Source organism: Amphiura filiformis, chromosome 5 (genome assembly GCF_039555335.1).
Source record: "Amphiura filiformis chromosome 5, Afil_fr2py, whole genome shotgun sequence".
Classification (NCBI taxonomy): Eukaryota; Metazoa; Echinodermata; class Ophiuroidea; order Amphilepidida; family Amphiuridae; genus Amphiura; species Amphiura filiformis.
Window position 1 is genome coordinate 27,236,594 of NC_092632.1, and position 22,004 is coordinate 27,258,597.

The window sequence follows — 22,004 nt, forward strand, 5'->3', positions numbered from 1 at the left end:
AAATGTTTTATTAACATTTAAATGTCGGGTTATGTAAAGGGCATGGAAACATTTTAAAAACAGACACTTTGTAAAACTGCTGTCAAAATGTTATTGCATAATGTGTTTTGCCAAACATTTTGGCAAAATATTGTTTCAAGACTTAATAATATTATGTCAAAATGTTTTTCAGAATATTTTCTTAATGTTATTTAAACGTTTTATACCCTTTATATAACCTGGCTTTCAAATATTTTCTGGAAAACGCTTTGTGTTTTCTGGATTCTCTCTCCATCTCTCTACCTCTTTATTTTTGTGAACACTTTAAAATTATTGGAAATTCAAAGACGTCCGGTTTCATGGTACGTCTCATGTTTTATAAGCAAATGTAGACCCGGGACGTAATATTTTCCCACACCATGCCAAAAATTTGCAAAGCTGAAATGGTCTAAAATGCTAAAATTTTTACCCCAGGACCTTACCCAGGGATAGGACCGGCCGTCAATGATGACCATAGAGGGGGTGGTTGGTGGGGCCCACCATTGGTTTCTACAGTAAAATCAATGATTTCATTTCGCTCCTGTAAAATTATGCCAAGAGCTACTGACTTTTTACTTGTCAGGTTGAAATAGTCATTTCCTTTTATATTGAATATTAGGAGAAAACCCCATTTTTGCAGAATTAGCCAGAATTTCCAAAATTTGCATGGGCGCCATCACATTATGACGTCATAGCGGCATTATGTGGGACATGTTTGTATTGATTTTAGTATCATTGTATAGAAGAGACCCATAGCTATACATTGGTACGAATATAATGTCATATGACGTTTATAATCGAAAATTAGAATATGTTTCAATTTTCAATCAATTTACAATCTAGAAATATTGTGATTCTTTCCTTGGCATGGGAGGGTGGGGACGCAGTAGAGATATCACAGAACCCCTTCTTCCTAGCTCTTCCTAGATTTAGAGAAACCACATGGTCAATTCCTAGATTAATTCTTAATACAGGTGAAAGAAGGCTCCGAAGGTGACTGCGCTGGTATTATACCAATTAATAAATTCACGCGAACACATCGAAGTAGAGGATAATGTACAATTGTTTTAAAACCATAAAATAGTCCGACTACCTTTAAAAACCTAAAAAGGGAAACAACATAAGATAGCCTTGAAATGTCTGAATAAAAAACCATGACATTTTACAAAATCACACTAAGAAAATAATATAATAATTTAACGTTTTACTATATTCAGTGGTGTAGCCAGTGGGTGGGCCAAGGGAGCCGGTGTGCCCCTGCTCGTCATGGCCGTCGGTTCATGTAAGGCCGTCAGTAGATGGAAGGCGTTGGTGAAAAAAAATTGGGTAAACAATAAACTATTTTTTACCCAGGGTGACAGAAAAAAGGGGAGAATTGTAAAAAAAATGATGAAACATCGTGAATTAAATTGAATTATGCATAAAAATTTAGGTTTTTTTTATGTTGGTACCGCCTATTATCCTATTTTTATAATATATACTTATATAATACAGGGTGTCCCAGAAAAAATTACCGAGCGAATAAAATTGAACGTAAGTCGAGAAATAGACATCAGAATCAAAAAATTTAAAATGTAGCGCATAGTTTATTTTGTTGTGCATTACATACGAAATTTTTACTTGATTCGTTTGACTACTTGCGAAGTAATGAACGATTACATAATGCGTGCATCAAGTCAGTTCATTCCAAGTTTGATCAACAGGCGCTTTTTACATACTCGCTCACCGCTTCCTAAAGTTTGTGTATCTCATTCACGTTATCTATTTTGTAACTGTCATTCATGCTTTCACTGAAGATAAATAACAGTTTGTCCGAGAAAATTTTGATTTCTGCATTTGGAAACTTTCCAACTTCAATTCTTTATGTTGTGCAAATATGTTATATTTTGACTTTCCAACGAATAACAATGATCAAGTGCTTACAGCTTTACGTGTGATTTTTGATTGATATACCATGCAACATTAATGTTGAAGTTTTAAGAGATTTAAAAACATTAATATGTGTGAGAAATTTTTTCAGCCATCTGGAATTCTTTATGCAATAATTCTTTATGCAACATTTATATCAACATTAACGAAAAAAATATATTTACGAGTACCGAGCATCGTCTTACATGCTAGCTTTAATTTTCAATATCGTGCAGGTTTTCAAATTTGAACAGAACATAATTAAATGTTTTGCAAGAAACAGATTGTAAAAAAAAGAACCCAAAAAGGATTTCATAGAACAAAATATAAAGCCCATTGACAGTTACCCACTAGTATACATTGAGTTGAATGATCTTTCTTTCAAACTTGGAATGAAGTGAATTGACACATGCGTTATGTAATCGCTCATTTCTTTGCGATCAGTCAACCGATCTCAGTAAAATTGGCGTATAAGATGCAGAATAAGATGGGCTACACGCTGATGTTTAGATTTTTGGATTCTAATGTCTATTTTTCGACTTACGTCCAAATTTATTCGCCCGGTAATTTTTTCTGGGACACCCTGTATATATATATTTCATTTACTATAACCAGGTTGATGAGCGAATCTTCGAGGAAACCAAAAACACGACAAAAAGCGAATCATTGGTACCCTTATTCGAAGCGGTCTCATCCCTGATAGGGAAGCCGTGGTCTAGTGTACAATGGGTGGAACTTCGGAAACCGCTTTACTCTGCCTTGGCCGTTCGTCTCTTTTTTGCAAGAAGAGAATTAGAAATTCCTGGACTTGCTGACCTTGAACACCAGGCAGAAAGTTGGGGATCTTACTATCGGGAATCAGGGAGTGCGACAAAGGATATATACTTCGAAAGTGTATCAGCTTGTGAGAAAACAGGTACAAATCATGTATTAATAATGTATCACAAACACTGTCCATAACTATTGCAGCATTCTTGAGACCAGATGTTTTTGGTTTAAATTGAATACTCAGTTGGCAATAATTATGATACCCCCCGGTTTCAGCGGGAAGCTTAAAATGTCAAAAGAGCGAAAAGTCATCTATCACGGAGAAGAGAGGCTCCATCTAGCCCGAAACATCGTGGTCTTTTATTTCCCATTCTCAGAGCCAAAAAACTCAAAGATATCAGTGAAGAAAAAAATCTATAACTTCAATACGAAAGGTCAAAATGTTCAATTGATGGTCGGCTTTTCATCCCAGCTACATACGCTTTAAGTACATACTCGTATCATTAGATTTATAAAGTTTACTTTGAGGACTGCTAAATGTGAAATTTATCAATTTTTGATAATTTGCCATAAAATTTGTATTATATCGCGAATTTCAAAAATTCAAAACTATTTGATATCATAAGGACATTCCGCGTTTTCAGAGTGCAATTCGATATGTCTGATGTGCTCTCATGTCCCACAAAAAATACCGTTAAATCGTTGCTATCCGATCCCTTAAAGTAAAACAAAAGTACTGTGTTGTGCCGCTTACCTGGTCAGATTTGGTTATGTTTACCATAATAGTACTACAACTTATGACTTGCGCCGACTTCATTTTCTATAATTTACAGTCTGTCAATCTTCGGTGCTTGATGTTGTTTTTGTCATCAATGGTGCTGATAACACGGGAGCCGAAAATTTTAGCAAAACAAAAAGATTAATTACCAACATGATTGATCTACTCAATGTTGATGGAGATGCAATTCGGCTTGGTGTGATGCAATATAGTGACCATTCGACAAATGAAGTATCTCTTGGAGAAGTGAACAACAAAGAGGAGCTAGTGGAAATTGTCTCTAATATAACGTGAGTATCATAGGACATAACCACATTTGTAATAATTCGGCAAATGCTTCTTTAGAGCAACAAGTGCCGCAAAGAATAGGTTATATTTCACCACCTTCTTGAGCCATATCTGTGCTCACATTTCAGCAGAAAATCAATTGAAAGATCAATTTAAGACCGATATTCAACTTCATTATAACGAAAACTAATTAGTTGTAACTTGTAGGCCCTATTTGTGCATATGTTCGCGCGCTCCAGGAACCATTATTTCAAGAAGGGGGGACATTGTGTGTCGTTAGCCCTGGGCGCCACAACCCCTAGCTACGCCACTGGTGGTAGCATATCCCATGTTGTGAGAACCTCAACACTTGACAGCCAAAATGTCTCAGGCAAAGGCATATATTATGACAACCTGTATATGTTTTAACCTTACAGACATAACATCAAGTTAACGCAATGAAGTGGTAATTACATATTTGTTTAAGGAAGATTTAAAATTTCCACAAATAGGGCATACCACTAATTAATTTTGGTTATACATGTAATTATTTATTTCATTTGCTGAGCCCTCCGTGTTTTCAACATTTTAGTTTTCACACAATTGCAATGTCCTAATATAATATTCGAACGTGCCCTGCAAAAAATGCTGTAGGTGCTGTATAACCTGTATTTGGGACAAAATTTGAGGTTGGTAATAAAATGAAGTGTCCCGTTGTATTATTAATACGATGATTTGTGCTTTTTTGCACATTATTAAATATAGATACCAACGTGGCGGCGTGTCAAGAACCGGACATGCGATTGACGACTTATCGCGCCTCTTGGAAATCAACGGTCGAAAGAAGAGTATTCCTCGAGTTTGCATCATAATAACAAGTGAACCATCAGAAGATGATGTGCGTCAACCTGCAATGGACGACCGTGAAGGACAAGGTGGTACTTTGTTTGCTGTCGGCATTGGAGGAAACGTCAGTGTGGACGAATTGAATGAAATAGCAAGTGACCCAGATGAAAAGTACAGAATTAGTGTTTCAAGTTTCAATATGTTGCTCAATATCAAGAACGTCTTAACGCACGCTATTTGTGAAGGTAATTTTATTTAACCGATGATTTATTTTCAAGTGAGTGTACGTAATAGGCATACTAACCAAAACTCAGGTTATCTACATCAACGGTGAGGCTAGAGGCTAGCCTCCGGTGCAATAGCAGTGCCGCCGACAAGGGGGGTTAAGGGGGTGCGTTACCCCCGGGCCCGGGGTCCTAGGGGCCCGTAAAATAAAGAAAACATACCCTATAATGGGCCCATAAAAGCCGAAGTGAAGAGTCCTCAGGGAGGGGCCCGTAAAAAAGGGGGAACTGGCGTTCATGTTACCCCGGGCCCGTAATGGCTCTCGGCGGCAATGCAATGGTGTGTCACGTTGCGAGTAGACTATGCCATAGTCGATTTTGATAAATAAAAATGTTATTAATCATGATGAACGCATTCAGTTGAACTCATCAAAATACTAGTATAAAATGGTTATGAAAAAGTTTATATAATTATATTTCATGACAATTATATGACACTTCAATACTGAACAATTCTAATTTTAGAATCTGCCAGTTTATTATCCGAAAAACTAACAAACAGAGGGCGTACGGTGACTGAAAATCTATCAATTGTGCACACATTAATTAAATCAGAGTTTTAAGCTTAAATGTAATAGCCAGAGTATGCACAATTGGCAAGTGGACTACGGAGAAGTCTACGTTGCGAGTTCTAGCCTCGGCGCAGTCCCTGATTGTTCTCGTGATCTAATTGAGCTACCTTGGAATTCATCTGGGCAAGGAACTAATAATTTATTATTGACTATCCGTATACGAAGACTCTGGGAGCTTTGGTCCTGGCTGCGAAACTGGACCTTCGTCTATTCACTTGCTTGTAACTTTACTTATTCAGGTCACATATTGGATTCAAAACTGAACCATGTTAGAATAAATTTGTTTTTTCAATAGATGCACTTTCTAATCCTGCACATTATGACACCACATTGAATCCAATGTGACCTCAATAAGTAAAGTTACAAGCAAGTGAATAGACGAAGGTCCAGTTTTAAAAGTGACAACCGGCCTATACAAGGCCCAAAAAGATTCAAACAAGCGCAACAAAGAGAAACAGTTTCTTCAAATTTATTCCAACATGGTTCAGTTTTGGAATTGTGATTATTTTTCCAAGTGTAAGGATCCTTCTTTTGGCGCAGTATACCGTGTTATCAAACAAATGAAGTGAGTGACCTGAATTCTGTTTGTTTATACTGTTTAACATTGATCTTAATTGTATGTTTCTTTTTTACTTTTAGAACCTGGTATTCTCAATACGGACTCCAGGCTATTGGTTTCATTACAGGCAGGTCATATTCGATATTTGAATGTTCCCATTCCAAAAATCAGAAGTATCACATTTATACTAGAATCTCAAAATGGAACTGTAAGTATTCATTCGTCTGACGATGTTGACTTATGCGCTTTAACATGGGCTTTAACATGCACATACAATATCAATAAGCATACATAAAAACATTAAAACCAACAACCCGTAATAATTAACAGTTCGCTATGCCAGGCACAGATGACTATGAATATTTTACAGGTTTTTGATGACCACTGTGGCTAGTGGAATTTCAATTTCACTCAGTTTTCACGAAAATTAACTAAGTAATGACACAACGTCATCTTATCGATTGTCCTGACTTCTAATAGATAATGTAAAAATTTACTTGGGGAGCTAGGACCACTTTCTGTGCACCCCTCACAGGACCAAACCAAACCAAATTTTTTAGGTTCCTAAGATGACCCTAAAACATAATCAGGATGTTCCCAAAAATATAAACTGGTCCCAAGGGGGGTAAAAGGTCATCGAACTTTGCATAGGGTCAAAATTTCAAAGGTCACGTTTTTGCCTCTATGGGGGTCGAAAACATCAAAGTGCTCCGATTTTGCCAAAAGAGGTGTCAAAATGTTCGTTTTGATGATACAAATCAAATAAAGATAGGATTGCACCATCTTGGATGTTTCGTTACCTAGGTAACACAGGAAAATAGGTCAAGGTCAATAGGCTTCAATGGTAGGGCCTACTTGACCTATTTTGCTGTGTTACCTCGGTATCGAAGCATCCAAGATATTACAATCTATCCTTATTTGATTTGTTTAACCAAAACGAACAATTTGACACCTCTTTTGGCAAAATCAGAGCACTTTGTTGTTTTCGACCCCTATAGAGGCAAAAATGTGACCTTTGACCTTTTTGGTTATAACTCAAGAACAATACGTCCTAGATAGGTCAAACTATACATTTTCTGAATCCTTTTGACTAGGGGAATACATTGGAATTTTTTTAAACACAATTTGAGCAAGTTTAAAATTTTGACCCTATGCAAAGTTCGATGACCTTTTACCCCTTGGGGCCAGTTTATATTTTTGGGAACATCCTGATTATGTTTTGGGGTCATCTCAGGAACCTAAAAAGTTGGTTTGGTTTGGTCCTGTAGGGGGTGCACAGAAAGTGGTCCTAGCTCCCCGAGTAATTTGTTTAACATCCATTCCAGTTATACTGAGTCCGGGTACTGAGTATTCTATTTTAAGCACCTTAATATTTTCATGAATATGACAATTGACATGGATGCATTACAATGGAAAATAAGTAAGGAATCAGTGTCGTCTATGTAAATGTATTTATTTTAAAGGTTTGTATCTTCCTTTCTACGGTGTTACCGAATCCAAATTCAGCATTTTATGAGTGGAAATTGGAAGCGTCTGAAAACGATCGACATCTCCAGATATTTATCGATGAATGTGATCCTACGGAAAGGCTGGTGAGTTCGCTATCCATTAATATAATGATATTTGACGATAGTAATTCACTGCAAAGCCGGCGATGGTAGAACTTCATTGCTTGTTTTATGTTCCTTTTTGGGCGGGTGCGGCGTGCCGCACCCGCCCTGTATTCTCTGACTATTGACCTACTTTTTCACATGCCGCAGTGTTGAGAAAATATTCGTGCCGGTTATATCCCAAACACCCACAGAGGTGATAGTTTACGGCAAGTTTTGTAATTATTACTTGCTTTTGATATGTAAGTAATACGATAAAGTTGTCACAGGCAGTAATGTGTTTGTATTAAAAGAAATAACAAAAATAATTATTTAAGTAATATAAATACTATTTGGAAATTGCAGCAAGATTTGCAGATGTTTTTATTTGAACAGTACCAGTTCCCCAGTTTTGCTAGTTTTCCTAATCTTTGGGCTAAATTAACAGCATCGCGAAGGTCATATATATCATTTTATACTGACAGCTTCTGTATGGACTTAAATACAGCTTGTATGTACATTGTGTTCAGTGTGTACATAGGCTATTTACTTTTCAAATCTTGTGACAAATTGTGCTTGATGATGTTTGTATAAGGTATTATAGACAAATTATGAGAATGCATGTGCACCAGTAGAAATGGCCCAGGTTGAATAAAATAAATAAACATATGAATGAATATTTTATTCCCTGGATTATTTTTGTTGCGACAAAATAATGAATAATGATATAGTTTGACGCTTTGAAATACAGTTATGTTAATCATAATAAAGTTACAAAGTTAAAAAATAATATCGAAATATTGTAAAATCAAAGTTTTCCCCTCGTAAGTTGTATCAAAACAACATATTGAGGAAATTGATATGACAGATTTTAAAACTTTGATATGGAAAGATACCCCAGCCCTGTTGTCTCACCAGAGAAGATGAGCAGAAGTCTTTCTATATGATTATAAAAAAAAACTCTAGGTATGATTACGAAAATGTTTTAAATATCTATTAATTAAAATAGTATTATCTACAAGACCAGCAGAGAATAAAGGATAAGCAATAGATAAGATTAAAATCAGGGAAAATATGACACAACCTCCAATGGGGGAATAACAAACGTACAAACGTATCAAGTTAAAAACTCTTTTAACTTTGTTTATACGTTTTGTGTTATTCCCCATTGGAAATCGATGTTGTGTCATATTTTCCCTGTTTTTAATTGTGAAGACTTACTCATTCTTTCATATCTCTTGACAATTTTTCATTTGCCCGCCCTATTCCTTTGAAAGGAATTTTTATTTCATAATATTATGCTAATGTTATAATGTAATGTAATAACGTTCCTTTACTTGAATGCGCTGAAACAAAATTGTGCAAAGAATAATCTGTTCGTATTCATATTCATATTCATATTGATTTGTTTTAAATACAGGTCAACAACGGCCATAAACTTTATGTGACTATTGTTAACAACGGGAACACCAGCAGTGATTTTAGTTTGACAGTCGAAATAGGGGACACTCGTGTCGGTAAATAATCTATTAATAGTTCATTGTGTCCGCCTTTACTTGGTAGATAAAAGTTCACTTGAGATTAGCTTTCGAACATGCCGTTCTTCTTCAGGTCTAAGGTAAAATAAATAAACAAAGTGGCAAAACTAAACAAACTTACACTATAAAAAGTAATATATTGCTAAACGCAACAACGGTACCAACAACATATCATAAGATACCGATCAATTTACTGGAAACTGTTAAGACTATAAACGTGCAAAGCAAAATGATAATAACATACCAAATTATGCTGAAATATCATAAAATATGAGCCATAGAGCGTCCAAGTTTGTGTGTACGTTGCGGTGCAGTTGTGATGTGCGACAAACAGTTCTGGAGTCGGCAACATGAATCGGACGCCACACTCATAGAAATTGTTCGTTGGCATTACTCAGTAAGTTGATGTAAGTCGTTGCGTCAACTTTCCGAGTAATGCCAACGCGTACAATTTTGAGTAACGCTGACATTATGTTGGTCGCATTCATTTGCACTTACCTTATTGAGTTGTTACAACTCAGAAAATGAAACTAGGTTAGCATAATTTTCTAGAGGTGTGCTATAGTATACAAAATTTTGCACTGATTACAAAAATAAATACAAAATTACAAAAATAAATATTTGAACACTGCTAATTGTGCAGAAAATGATCCAATTACGTGAATTTTAATTAAAAGTAACAAAGTACCAAATTGGAATAACTCAAAACAATAAGTACCAGTAACTTAATATGAACGAGTTACATCAACTTACATGTTGAGTTACAATAACTCAACTAATTGGTTCTTTGAACCTTGTTTATTTCCTGAACTTGAATTCAGAAGTTGGCATTACTTAAAAAGTTGACGCAACGACTTACATCAACTTTTTAAGTAATGCCAACAAAGTTGATTAGTTGACGGAACTTTTGAGCTTTTTCAGCATTTTCGGATAACTAAAATGAATTTTGTTTTGGCAACTTTTACACTATTTTTGAGTTGTCCAAACTTACTCCTTTTGAATTGCACCAACAAGGCGAACAAGTCATTTCTATGAGCATGATGAGTGCAACAACACATTTTATTAACGTTGTAGTAGCATTCAAGTTCTGCAATCGTAATTATTGTATTTTATGTACAATACGTTTCGCCTCCATATATTTAACAGACGTGAAGTTATTGTTGTTATTTTAATACCCGCGACCAAATAATGTACTACCTTTATTCCAGCTACTACTACAGATGACATGGCGCCATCTCTATCCACTTCTAGTAGTCTACCATTTTCAACTGAATCTGAAATAAGAGAATTTGAAAGTAAGTTACGCACTCACCCACCCCACACACCCCCTACATGCACCACAAAAACCTACTGTCACCCCGACACCCTAAATACACTTGCCATGCACGCAACCCAGGAGGGGGTACTTGAACTGTGGCCATATGCCCATTGTCGATCCGAAAAATGGAGACTAGAACTAGCCTGGAAACGCCCACAAGGGGTTATAAATTCACTTCTAGTCCCGCTGGGGATTCAAATTCACTTCTGTCGACAGGCGGAAATACAATTGGCTGATATCTTTGTCAAACGATCGAATCTGAAAGAATGGTTTTGGACAGTCCTATAGCTAAGTTCCTGACGTTTGTTATGAGTGGGACGCTGTGGATCACAAAGTGCTCAGGGGATGTATGGTGAATTTCTTAATTTCAGGAAAGATAGACGTGTTTGATACGGTACAGAGAGAATACGAAGATTACAATGGATGGTATAATAATAAAGCCAATCCTAGCTTAGGTGCTGCTGGTAAGTTTGAAGATTTTATTTACCGTTTCACGGTTTTAGTGGCGTAAAACCCCCAGGAAGATTCTTCAAATAATTTTTAAAAGGATGTGCCTCGCAGACGCTAGAATTCTGACTTTCTCTACATGTACCTATATAAAGTTTTCGTATTTATATTGGCCCGCTTTGGCTCGACTAAATTCAATCACAGGGTCTGCCCAATCATGCCGGAATTAGCGAGGATGTCGGATGATTGTGTAGCCTGTACATTTTAGGAACCACTTTACGGACTCACTTTTGCTCGTGCTGACGTCATCGCTGCCGGGCTTTGGCAAATATATCTATGTGGAAATAAGAAATTAAATATATGAGCCGTGATTAGGGGGGGGGGGTTCTAGTTCTCACAGGGGGAAAACCAACTGCGTAAGAAGACACTACGATTAACCTCCAAACAACAAGTAGTCCAGACACAGGCACCGGCTGTTTAAGAGTGAAAATAAACGTATTGCGCTTAGCCTCTGTCTTGCATCTGTTATCCTACATGTCCTACATCATAATATTATACATTATTTCTGGCGTAAAACGTCGAGGCCTATGAGGCGACAGATGTATGACATATGCTAAAAACAATAACAACTTTTTTCCCTAGATTTACCTTTAAGTAGACGATTACCGGTTGCGTATAGCGATGGAGTTTACTCGATGGCAGGAACACACAGACCAAATCCTTTTGAAATCAGCTGGAAAGCTATGCGAGGGCTATCTGGGAAACCATCTTTTACAGGAAAGACAGTCTTTTTGACCTTCTTTAGTAAGTTTGGTATTTACGGGAAAGTGATTTTTTTGTCTTAAAAACGTTGACAATGTGTAGAAAGCAGAAAGTTTAAAAAGCCCCCACCTCGACTCACTTTTTGAAATATGTTTCCATTCGTAAAAGGTACTAATTTAAACTTTATCATATTATCAAGTTAAAAGGTTTCTATATAGAAGTGTTATGTATCTTTAATGTACGATATCAATTTGCAAGCTTTCTGGAACGTCCAAAACGTTTGTTATCTTGTTCTTTATATGTTTTGTTTTATAATATTAATTTTATGATTAATGATTAAACGAATGACAAGTAGGGCAATGATGCAATTGCGAAAACGTTATGTCTTGTCGGAAACGCTGTATTTCGTTGAAAATAAGATAAAAACACTGTTTTGCTGTTGATGTTCAAAATGGAACCAATTTTTAAAAAGTGAACCGAGGTGGGGCTTTTTAAACTTACTTCTTGACGTTGTCAACGTTTTGTTGTTATTTTTTGTTTTGTTTTGTTTTGTTTGTTTTTTGTTTGTTTTTTGTTTGTTTTTTTGGTAAATTTCCTTTCTATGATGAATCTAGCCAAGCAGCTCCAAGCTTGGAAAGTCATCAGGTTACGAAGAATAAAACGCAAATAGAAATAAACTGTTCTCCACTATTGAAAAAGTGTGGGCAATTCAGCAAGGTCGTGAATGCCATACAGAGAATCCTTTTAGCCCTATTATGTACATTTATCATTTTAATCGCCCTTTACCTTTTCGTTTTACAGTATTTAGTCATTATTAATATTTTGAAAGTGCGTCGACATATTATATAGTTATGTATACAAGTAACCATGATGGCATTAATTCGCTTTTTCATAGGTCAACAAGTGGTAGATGAAATTCTGAACACTCGTCGATCTGGATGTCCGGTAGAATATGAATATAATAACATTCCTGAATGGCACGAGTTTAGGCGTAACCAACCGTATCTAACCAAGATGCCTTTCACAAGAACTCGCTACAGTTTTGATACGGGAATATCTCCAAACGTACCACGAAATCAGGTCAGATTCTGTCGAATATAGACTATTCACCTTTTCGGTAACTCCCAAAAGCTGCTACACCGCGAATTTCTCAGAACAATAAACAACAAAACAGTTTTTAAATAGCACCGAGTAAGCAACACGACCTCAGCGATGACCAGGAATCATATCCACGCCTTTGTGGGTTGAGGATTCTGTTTGTTCAAGAAAATACTACAGATGTCTAAATAAATGTTTCCAAAGAAGACGATAAAAATAAGCACAACGCGTCCGATGTGTTCAAAATATGTATTTGAATACATCGGACGCATTCTCGAGGTATTCAAATTTATTCAGATTAAATTGCATGGATTTACGCCTGAATGTCTTTGCAGGGATTTACGCCTGAAATTGCAGGGATTTGCGCCTGAATGTCTTTGCTCTCTAAATTCCTAAGATTTAAAAATAAGTCTAAGAGACTTGTTAGAATGACAAAACCTTTCAGAGACTTAAAATTCAAATCTTTATTAGAGTAAAATTTAAATCCATTAGATTTGAATTTTAAGTCTTTTCAAGGTTTTGTCCTTCTAATAAGTCCCTGGAATTTAGAGAGTGACACTTAGAAATTAAGTTTGATCTATTATCTCTGAGTCAAAGCAAATTTACATAGCTATTTTGATATATTTTTCGTTTCTAGATAAATGAACACACTCCTTGGATTGATGGTGGTCTTGTATATGGAACAACAAAGCCGTGGGCCGATAAACTCCGTTCCTTCAAGGGCGGACGTTTGGCTGATAATGGAGAAGAGCGAGAACCACAATATCCTGAGAGAAACTTCATTGGTCTACCAATGGCAAATCCACCTAATCCCGTAGAACATAAACTCAAAGATGCCACGCGGTTTTTTAGTAAGTTCTAAGAAAAAAACTCAAAAACAACAACAATAAAACAAATTCTAGAGCTGAAAAAGGGGTGGGTGTGTGTGTGTGGGGGGGGGGGGCATGTTTGTATGTATAGACATGAAGTAGATAGATGATAGTTGTGATGTGCTAAACATCTTGGTTAGAAGCTGGACAAAGGTTTAGATATAGATGCATAGGAGTGGTAAAATACTGGTGTCCAAAATCTCAGGTCCTTTGTATGGTTACAAGTCAAAGTTCATAATGGTGTCAAAGTTATGTGACTCAAACTATTCCTCTCGTCATATGGAATAAACAAACAATTCTGTAGGATGCATAGTTCAAGTATTATGACATCATTTAAGATAAAGGTCCGTATGCACAAGAGCTAAGGTTAGACCTGGTCTAAGTGGAATTTAGTCCCAGGAGAAAGGACATTTTCCTGTAAAGTTATTTTGTTTTATTTTTGAACTTTGCATTTGAATCTACTCTAGGAAGAAAATAAGAGTAAAGGACCATTTCGGATGGAACTAAATTCCACTTAGACCAGGTCTAACTTTAGACCCGGTCTAATTCTTTTGTGCATACGGGCCTTAGCGTTCAATATTCAATGGCCTATAGATAGTATTCACATTTTTTAAACATAATTTGCACGCTTATAGTGCACGTGAACTGAAATCGCTTACTCTCTAACCAGAATGTTCAGTATATTTCTTTAGGAGCAGTGTATGGAGTACTTCACACCTCCCGTGTATATTGTCATTCGCACAGTCATGCATACAATCTGCATACAAGAATCTATATTTGAAAATTGTTCTAAACGAAATACACATGTATGATTCGACTGATTTTATTTAGAGCTTGGAAACCCTCTTGGAAACGAAAATCCATTTCTTCTGACGTTTGGCATTTTGTGGTTTAGATGGCACAACCACTGGGCGGACAAATTGCACGAGGAAAATCCAGATTGGTCCGATGAAAGAATTTACCAGGAAGCTCGGAAATGGGTAATAGGCACATATCAGGTACGCATCATTATATTAATGCGATTATTTTATAGTAGCTAGTCTACAAGCTTGTAAAGAAATATATCGACTATTCGCAATTCATTTCCAAATATATGAAACCCGATATCTTTACATTGGGTATTTTCCCAGCAAACACAAAACGTTTTCGACATCATTCGCAAAAGGTTATAAAAGGTTGTCAGAAAACATTTAAATGTCGGGTTATATAAAGGGTATATTAAGATGCTGCAAATTCTCAAGGCCTATGGAATCCCTAATCAACTTGTGGAAGGCATAGCAAGAACGTATGAAAACACCAAGGCAAAAGTAGTTTCACCAGATGGAGAAACGGAACCGTTTGATATACTTGCTGGTGTACTGCAAGGAGACACCCTTGCCCCATACCTCTTTGTGGTTGTATTGGACTATGCATTGAGAGAGGCAGTTGAAGGCAAAGAAGAGCAGCTTGGATTCCGGATGGAGAAGAGAAGAAGCAGACGGATCGGACCTGAAGTGCTAACAGATTTAGACTTTGCAGACGACATAGCCCTGTTGTCTGAGGAAATCCACCAAGCACAAGAGCTACTGCAAAGGGTTGAATCATCTGTTGGAAAAGTAGGCCTCAAAATGAACGCTTCAAAAACTAAGTTCATGTCTTTCAACCACAATCAACAGATATCTATCCAGACAAACAATGGCACCAACCTAGAAGAGGTGAGCGACTTCAAGTATCTGGGTGCATGGATGGCTAGCACGGAAAAAGATGTAAAAACACGCAAAGCAGCTGCATGGAGAGCATGTAACAACCTGAACAAAATCTGGAGGTCAACTCTCCCAAAGAAATTCAAGATCCGTTTGTTTGCTGCTACCGTCGAATCCGTTCTAACCTATGGATGTGAAGCATGGACTATGTCTCCCAGACTATGTAAGGAACTTGATGGTTGCTACACAAGAATGCTTAGAACAGTATACAACATCAATTGGAAGCAGCACATCACGAACAAAGAACTGTATGGTGACCTACCGAAACTTTCACAGAAGATCAGAGAGAGAAGGACACGTTTCGCTGGGCACGCGTACAGAAGCAAAAATGAACCTGTAGCTAAGCTGATCCATTGGACACCAAAACATGGAAGCAGAAAACCTGGTAGACCCCTCTAACATACGTGGATGTATTGAAACAGGACACTGGACTGGATGTTATGGATTTGGGAACGGCCATGCAGGACAGAAGGGTTTGGCGTGCTGTTGTAGTTCGAGGACACCACTCATCTTAAGCAAGCAAGTAAGCATATTAAGAGTATAAAACGTTTTCATAACCTTAAAAAAAAAACATTTTTTGATAATCTACTGCTCAGCAAACAAAAATGTTTTACAGAAAACGTTTAAATGTCGGGTTATATAAAGGGTATAAATTTTAATAACATTCCAAAAACATTCTTGAAAACTTGATACAAAAAATATTTTGCGACAAATGTTTGCCCAAAATATTTTCAATAACGTTTTAAAAACGTTTTCATGACCTTTATATAACCCGACATTTAAATGTTATTAAAATGTTTTGAAAAAAAAAACATTTTAAGAACATTTCTGTGTTTGCTGGGTTCAAATATTTTAACATAATGTTATTTAAGTATTGACACAATATTTGGCAAAAATGTTTGCAAAAATAGTTTACAATTTACAACTTTTTTTGAAAACCTTTAAAAATATTGTTGTAGTGTGTTTTCATACAAAACGTTTTAAAACGTTATCATGACCTTTATATAACCCGATATTTTAATGTTATTAAAACGTTTTTAGCTAAACCAAAAGCCAAACTATAACTTATTTAAAATGTTTTTAAAACGTTTTTGTGTTTGCTGGGTTATTTGTTTAGAAATTCGTCTTTTATGATTGGCTGCCTGCATTTCTTGATCTGACTGAGGAAAAAATGAAAGAACTCGAGTATTCGGGTAAGGAAATATAGTAATTTTACCCATACCATTAACATACATTTTGTACTTAAAAGTTGTGGCGATATTGTTTTGAAAGTGGCGTGGTCCGATGGTTTATGTTCTGTTTTCTATCTTACATTGAGGCATAGGAGAGGCAGAGGAAAAAATAGTAGCATTAAGACAATATATTTACTATTTTTTAATTGAATTGCACCAATGGTTTTGATATGAACAGCAAAAACGTGTATAAAAACCATGACCCACAGGATAGAACATACTTCCAGTTATAATATACCCAAACTCCCTACGTTTTTGACACAACATTTAAACGAACAATATCTCGGGCGTAAAATTTACTGGGATAATGAGAAAATATGAGCTTTGCTCTGATACCCAAAGCTCAGATTTGACGAAGAAAAATGGTCCATGAGGCTGTCGATCGACATTTGATACCATGCTATAATAGCTCTAACATTCATCTTTTAATACTTTTTATTCCATCAAGTTTGCTGTTGCCGGTAGGATCCCCCAATAACGCCAAATAACGGGATATTTTAATATAATTATTCCATGAGGTGTTTCCTACTAATTTATTACCGAAAACTCTAGTGTGCCCTCATGCCCCGTGTCGCCACCACTGGCTATAACACAAAACATCTTCAACATATAGTTTTCCATTCGACAGGCTACAAGAGTTATGTTCTTCCAGGAATCACCCATGAGTTCCAGGCGGCAGCAATGAGATGGGGCCATACATTAGTACCAGCAGGAGTATACAGGAGGTATGCTTTAACTTCTTAAACCTCAGTTAAATGTATTCAGTGAATGATAAAAGAATATCACTTGGAAAAAGTGTGTTTTTATTTGGGGACTGCTGGCGCAACTTTAGAATCTGGTAGGCCACTCAAGTCATACATCATTTGACGATTTTGCATACTCGCGGAATAAACATGTCAGAGCACATGTCATTGGTGGCGTTATTATGACAAGAATTGAGCTTTTAAAAACTTTGCCTGCTTTCATACGTAGACGTATGATAACGTTAATGTCAAGTCCAACAAACATTCAGTCTAATGTGTATAATTAGTGAGAAAATATTCGCCAAAATGTCTAAATAACGCATCATAAATCTACGTTGACGTTATTTATCAGGAATGACCAATGCCAATATATGAAGACATCTACGAATTCTAGTTATATTTCGGATGGGGAAGGTGCCGGACATTATGGCGTTAGGACGTGTAATTCATATTGGAACCCACAGGTAAGGATTTGTATTTTAGAAACGCCATGACAGCGTTTTTATAGTGGATTTAATTAGACCTAGAAACCCACCCAAGTTTTTTCTAGAATTTTTAATGTTCTTCTTTTTTCTTAATGTTGAAACCCTAATTTCTCATCACAAAGATTAAGTCAGGGTGACGATGTTCATGTTGCTATTTAATATCAAATAAAGGAAGGGGCAACTAACATTGGGCTGAAGTGGATTCAAACCGGCAACCTCTGGATTGCAAATCTAGTGGAAAATATAAATAATATATTCGTGTTTATCTTTGTAGCGTCCAGTTCGAGAACATGGCATTGAACCTTTCCTGATGGGTATGACATCTCAAATAACAGAAAGAGAAGATAATGTTATTGTAACTGACTTGCAAGGTACGTAAGCAAATGGCAGATTGCCCCAAATAGTTTCCCCTTCTCTAGCTTTAAGGCGAGTAGGATGGCTTTGCCATATTTGTCCAGTTATAGCCATTTAACCAAAAAAGTGTACTTCTTAGTATTGGTACATTGACCTCATAGGAAATGAGTCAAGAAAGTCAATAATCGCATTTATATTTACATAGGTCTTGTGCTTCGTGAGTTAATGTCAGTAATATATCAAAACAAAAGTTTTGTGCGTTTTTCCTCCTGAGAAAAACCATGCACATGGGGCGGAAATGGCACCTCTTATATCAAACCTTGGTAAGTAGTATGGGCCTGTAGAGTCGTTTAATCAGTAAATCAATAATCGTTAGATAAATCAATAAATCAATAACTGATGGATAAATCATGGTTCCAGCAACATTTAATTGATGCTTAATTGGTGTTGCTAAATGAGCAGGGAAATGTCCTTATGAGCAGAGATATTTTGCTAGTTTATTTTAGTTGAAGTCTGTTACATCTATTGCATAACGAACTGGGTCAAAATGCGTCGATTGCGTAACGAAATGTGTTAAAGTGCATCAAGTGCACAATGAATTGCGTCAAACTGCTTCAATTGCATCAAAATGCGTCGTTTGTGTAAAGAAATGCGTAAAAGTGCACAAAGGGCGTAACGAATTGTGTTGATTGCAAAGAAGTGGTCAGACGTCATGAGTCAATCGTACGTTGTCATAGGTCAACTGGATGTGGTAAGAGACCAGATGTAAACCGAAAGCGCCGCAATTTTAAACTTGAAATTACGTTAAAGGTACTCCCTTTGACGCAATTCATTGCGCACTTGAAGCACTTTGACGCATCTTTACGCAATCGACGCAATTTGAATCGTTACGTAATTGAAACACTTCAACGTATTCATTGCGCAACTGACCCACGTGCGCATTTCGTTATCAAATTTTGACCCTGTTCTTTACACAATCGACGCATTTTATAACGCAATCAGCGCGATTGGCGCATTTCGTTACAAAATCGAAACAATTTGTTAACCAATCGATGCATTTCACGGCGCAATCTGCGCATTTTAACGTAATAGACGAATTTGTTTGGTGTGGTGTGTTAAACAGACATCAACTAAATTTACTAATAAAATATCCCTGCTCATTTCACTGCTTATTTCGTCGCTCATTTGCTCATCTTCTTACTCATTGCCTCATTTTCACTCCTTGTTTGCTCATTGCTCATTTCGTCGCTCATTGTCTCATTTCACAGTTTTTTCAACTGAGAGCTTCGATTGTGTTGATCGAGTATCGAATAGAAGAAACGTCCGGGAGTACCAATTAACCATCGATTAAACGTTGCTGGAGCCATGTTAACTCTGATTTATCGATCGATCAATCATTTATTGATTAAACGTCTCTAAAGGCCCATATACTACTTTGGTATCTTCTTTATAGAACCCATGCCATTCTTCATGTGTATCAGCTTCATTTGTCTCAATATTTGAGTGCATACACCGCTAGGTCATGCTCCCCTCCCACCCACCTGAAACCTTCAAAACGTTTGGTATTATATATTTGTCAAATTCAGGACGTGTCTACGGTCCACTTAATTTTTTGCTCGCCGAGACCTCATGGTAGAAACAATTCTTCGTGGCCACGACCATGGTTTACCCGACTACAATACCGCTCGTGAGGCGCTAGGTCTGAAGAGGAAAAACAACTTTCTGGAAATTAATCCATATTACAATGACAGTACCATGTCTGAGATTGACGAAAGTGTGAGTGTTAAAATAGTATGTCTATGCTCCATGATCAATTTGATCATATTAACTCATGCTTTTTGATAAAACAGATCAATCAAGTCTCAAAAACGAGTCTCCGTTGGCATATCATTGCATGGTTTCTTAATTAAGCTGTCTTGCCCTCGTAAGAATTTTTATTTTAACACAAAAACATCGTATCCAGGCATATATGATAAATATACAAATAATGTGGAACCATGGCTAACGATCTGTGAGTTTTTCTTTAAATTGTCAGAAGAAGCGTTTCACTTTGCAATGCTAGATAACTCGAAATCTACAGCACTCGCGGATCATTAGCTCAATTCCAAAAATAAGTTGGTGAGGCATTGGCCTATTGAACAGTAGATACATGACTTCTGGTGTGGTGTACTTCCAAACTACATGTACTATGTTTTTGTTTGTACGTAAGTGAATCATTAGGTTTAAACTTTCACTGGAGTTATGAATAAAAATAATATGAGCTTTTAGCTGATACCATAATCTGCAATATAATAGGGTAAAGTGTGTGCGTGTTGGGAGCTATCAATCGGGTTATCTACATTTAATATGGCGTTTCTAATTCTTTCCTAGGTATTACGTAACTTAGAAAATGTTTACCAAAACAACATTGATATAGTCGACCTTTGGGTAGGAGGTCTTTTTGAGACAACTGCAAGAGGACCGGGAGAACTTTTTCGTACTATAATTCTGGATCAGTTTATTCGGGTACGAGATGGTGATCGATTTTGGTTTGAAAATGAACGGAATGGGTATGTATGTGAGGCTGAATCCATGGCAGTGGTAGATTAATATTATGACTAACCAAGCTTAAACAAAGCTTCAGATCGTTACTAAGCGCGTTTTTATGCGCCGGTATTGCGTGGTGACCAGTACGTTGCAAATCAATAATCGTTAGATAAATCAATAAATCAATAACTGATGGATAAATCATGGTTCCAGCAACATTTAATTGATGCTTAATTGGTGTTGCTAAATGAGCAGGAAATGTCCTTATGAGCAGAGATATTTTGCTAGTTTATTTTAGTTGAAGTCTGTTACATCTATTGCATAACGAACTGGGTCAAAATGCGTCGATTGCGTAACGAAATGTGTTAAAGTGCATCAAGTGCACAATGAATTGCGTCAAACTGCTTCAATTGCATCAAAATGCGTCGTTTGTGTAAAGAAATGCGTAAAAGTGCACAAAGGGCGTAACGAATTGTGTTGATTGCAAAGAAGTGGTCAGACGTCATGAGTCAATCGTACGTTGTCATAGGTCAACTGGATGTGGTAAGAGACCAGATGTAAACCGAAAGCGCCGCAATTTTAAACTTGAAATTACGTTAAAGGTACTCCTTTGACGCAATTCATTGCGCACTTGAAGCACTTTGACGCATCTTTACGCAATCGACGCAATTTGAATCGTTACGTAATTGAAACACTTCAACGTATTCATTGCGCAACTGACCCACGTGCGCATTTCGTTATCAAATTTTGACCCTGTTCTTTACACAATCGACGCATTTTATAACGCAATCAGCGCGATTGGCGCATTTCGTTACAAAATCGAAACAATTTGTTAACCAATCGATGCATTTCACGGCGCAATCTGCGCATTTTAACGTAATAGACGAATTTGTTTGGTGTGGTGTGTTAAACAGACATCAACTAAATTTACTAATAAAATATCCCTGCTCATTTCACTGCTTATTTCGTCGCTCATTTGCTCATCTTCTTACTCATTGCCTCATTTTCACTCCTTGTTTGCTCATTGCTCATTTCGTCGCTCATTGTCTCATTTCACAGTTTTTTCAACTGAGAGCTTCGATTGTGTTGATCGAGTATCGAATAGAAGAAACGTCCCGGGAGTACCAATTAACCATCGATTAAACGTTGCTGGAGCCATGTTAACTCTGATTTATCGATCGATCAATCATTTATTGATTAAACGTCTCTAAAGGCCCATATACTACTTTGGTATCTTCTTTATAGAACCCATGCCATTCTTCATGTGTATCAGCTTCATTTGTCTCAATATTTGAGTGCAT

At 36.7% G+C, this 22,004-nt stretch overlaps 1 protein-coding gene across 1 annotated transcript in view; it reads left to right on the plus strand.

The window, feature by feature from the left end:
- The first annotated feature begins 3,673 nt into the window (after positions 1-3,673).
- The window catches only part of LOC140152099 (dual oxidase 2-like), a 35,085-nt gene continuing 16,754 nt past the window's right edge, over positions 3,674-22,004 (plus strand). Inside the window, exons 1-15 of the mRNA XM_072174397.1 lie at positions 3,674-3,762; positions 4,505-4,830; positions 6,081-6,208; positions 9,010-9,106; positions 10,348-10,422; positions 10,701-10,724; positions 10,817-10,909; positions 11,535-11,696; positions 12,550-12,734; positions 13,390-13,603; positions 14,453-14,619; positions 16,481-16,556; positions 17,224-17,320; positions 17,691-17,802; positions 18,098-18,194. Of these exons, the coding sequence (XP_072030498.1) occupies positions 3,674-3,762; positions 4,505-4,830; positions 6,081-6,208; positions 9,010-9,106; positions 10,348-10,422; positions 10,701-10,724; positions 10,817-10,909; positions 11,535-11,696; positions 12,550-12,734; positions 13,390-13,603; positions 14,453-14,619; positions 16,481-16,556; positions 17,224-17,320; positions 17,691-17,802; positions 18,098-18,194 (1,942 nt within the window). The remainder of the gene's footprint in view (positions 3,763-4,504; positions 4,831-6,080; positions 6,209-9,009; positions 9,107-10,347; positions 10,423-10,700; positions 10,725-10,816; positions 10,910-11,534; positions 11,697-12,549; positions 12,735-13,389; positions 13,604-14,452; positions 14,620-16,480; positions 16,557-17,223; positions 17,321-17,690; positions 17,803-18,097; positions 18,195-22,004) is intronic.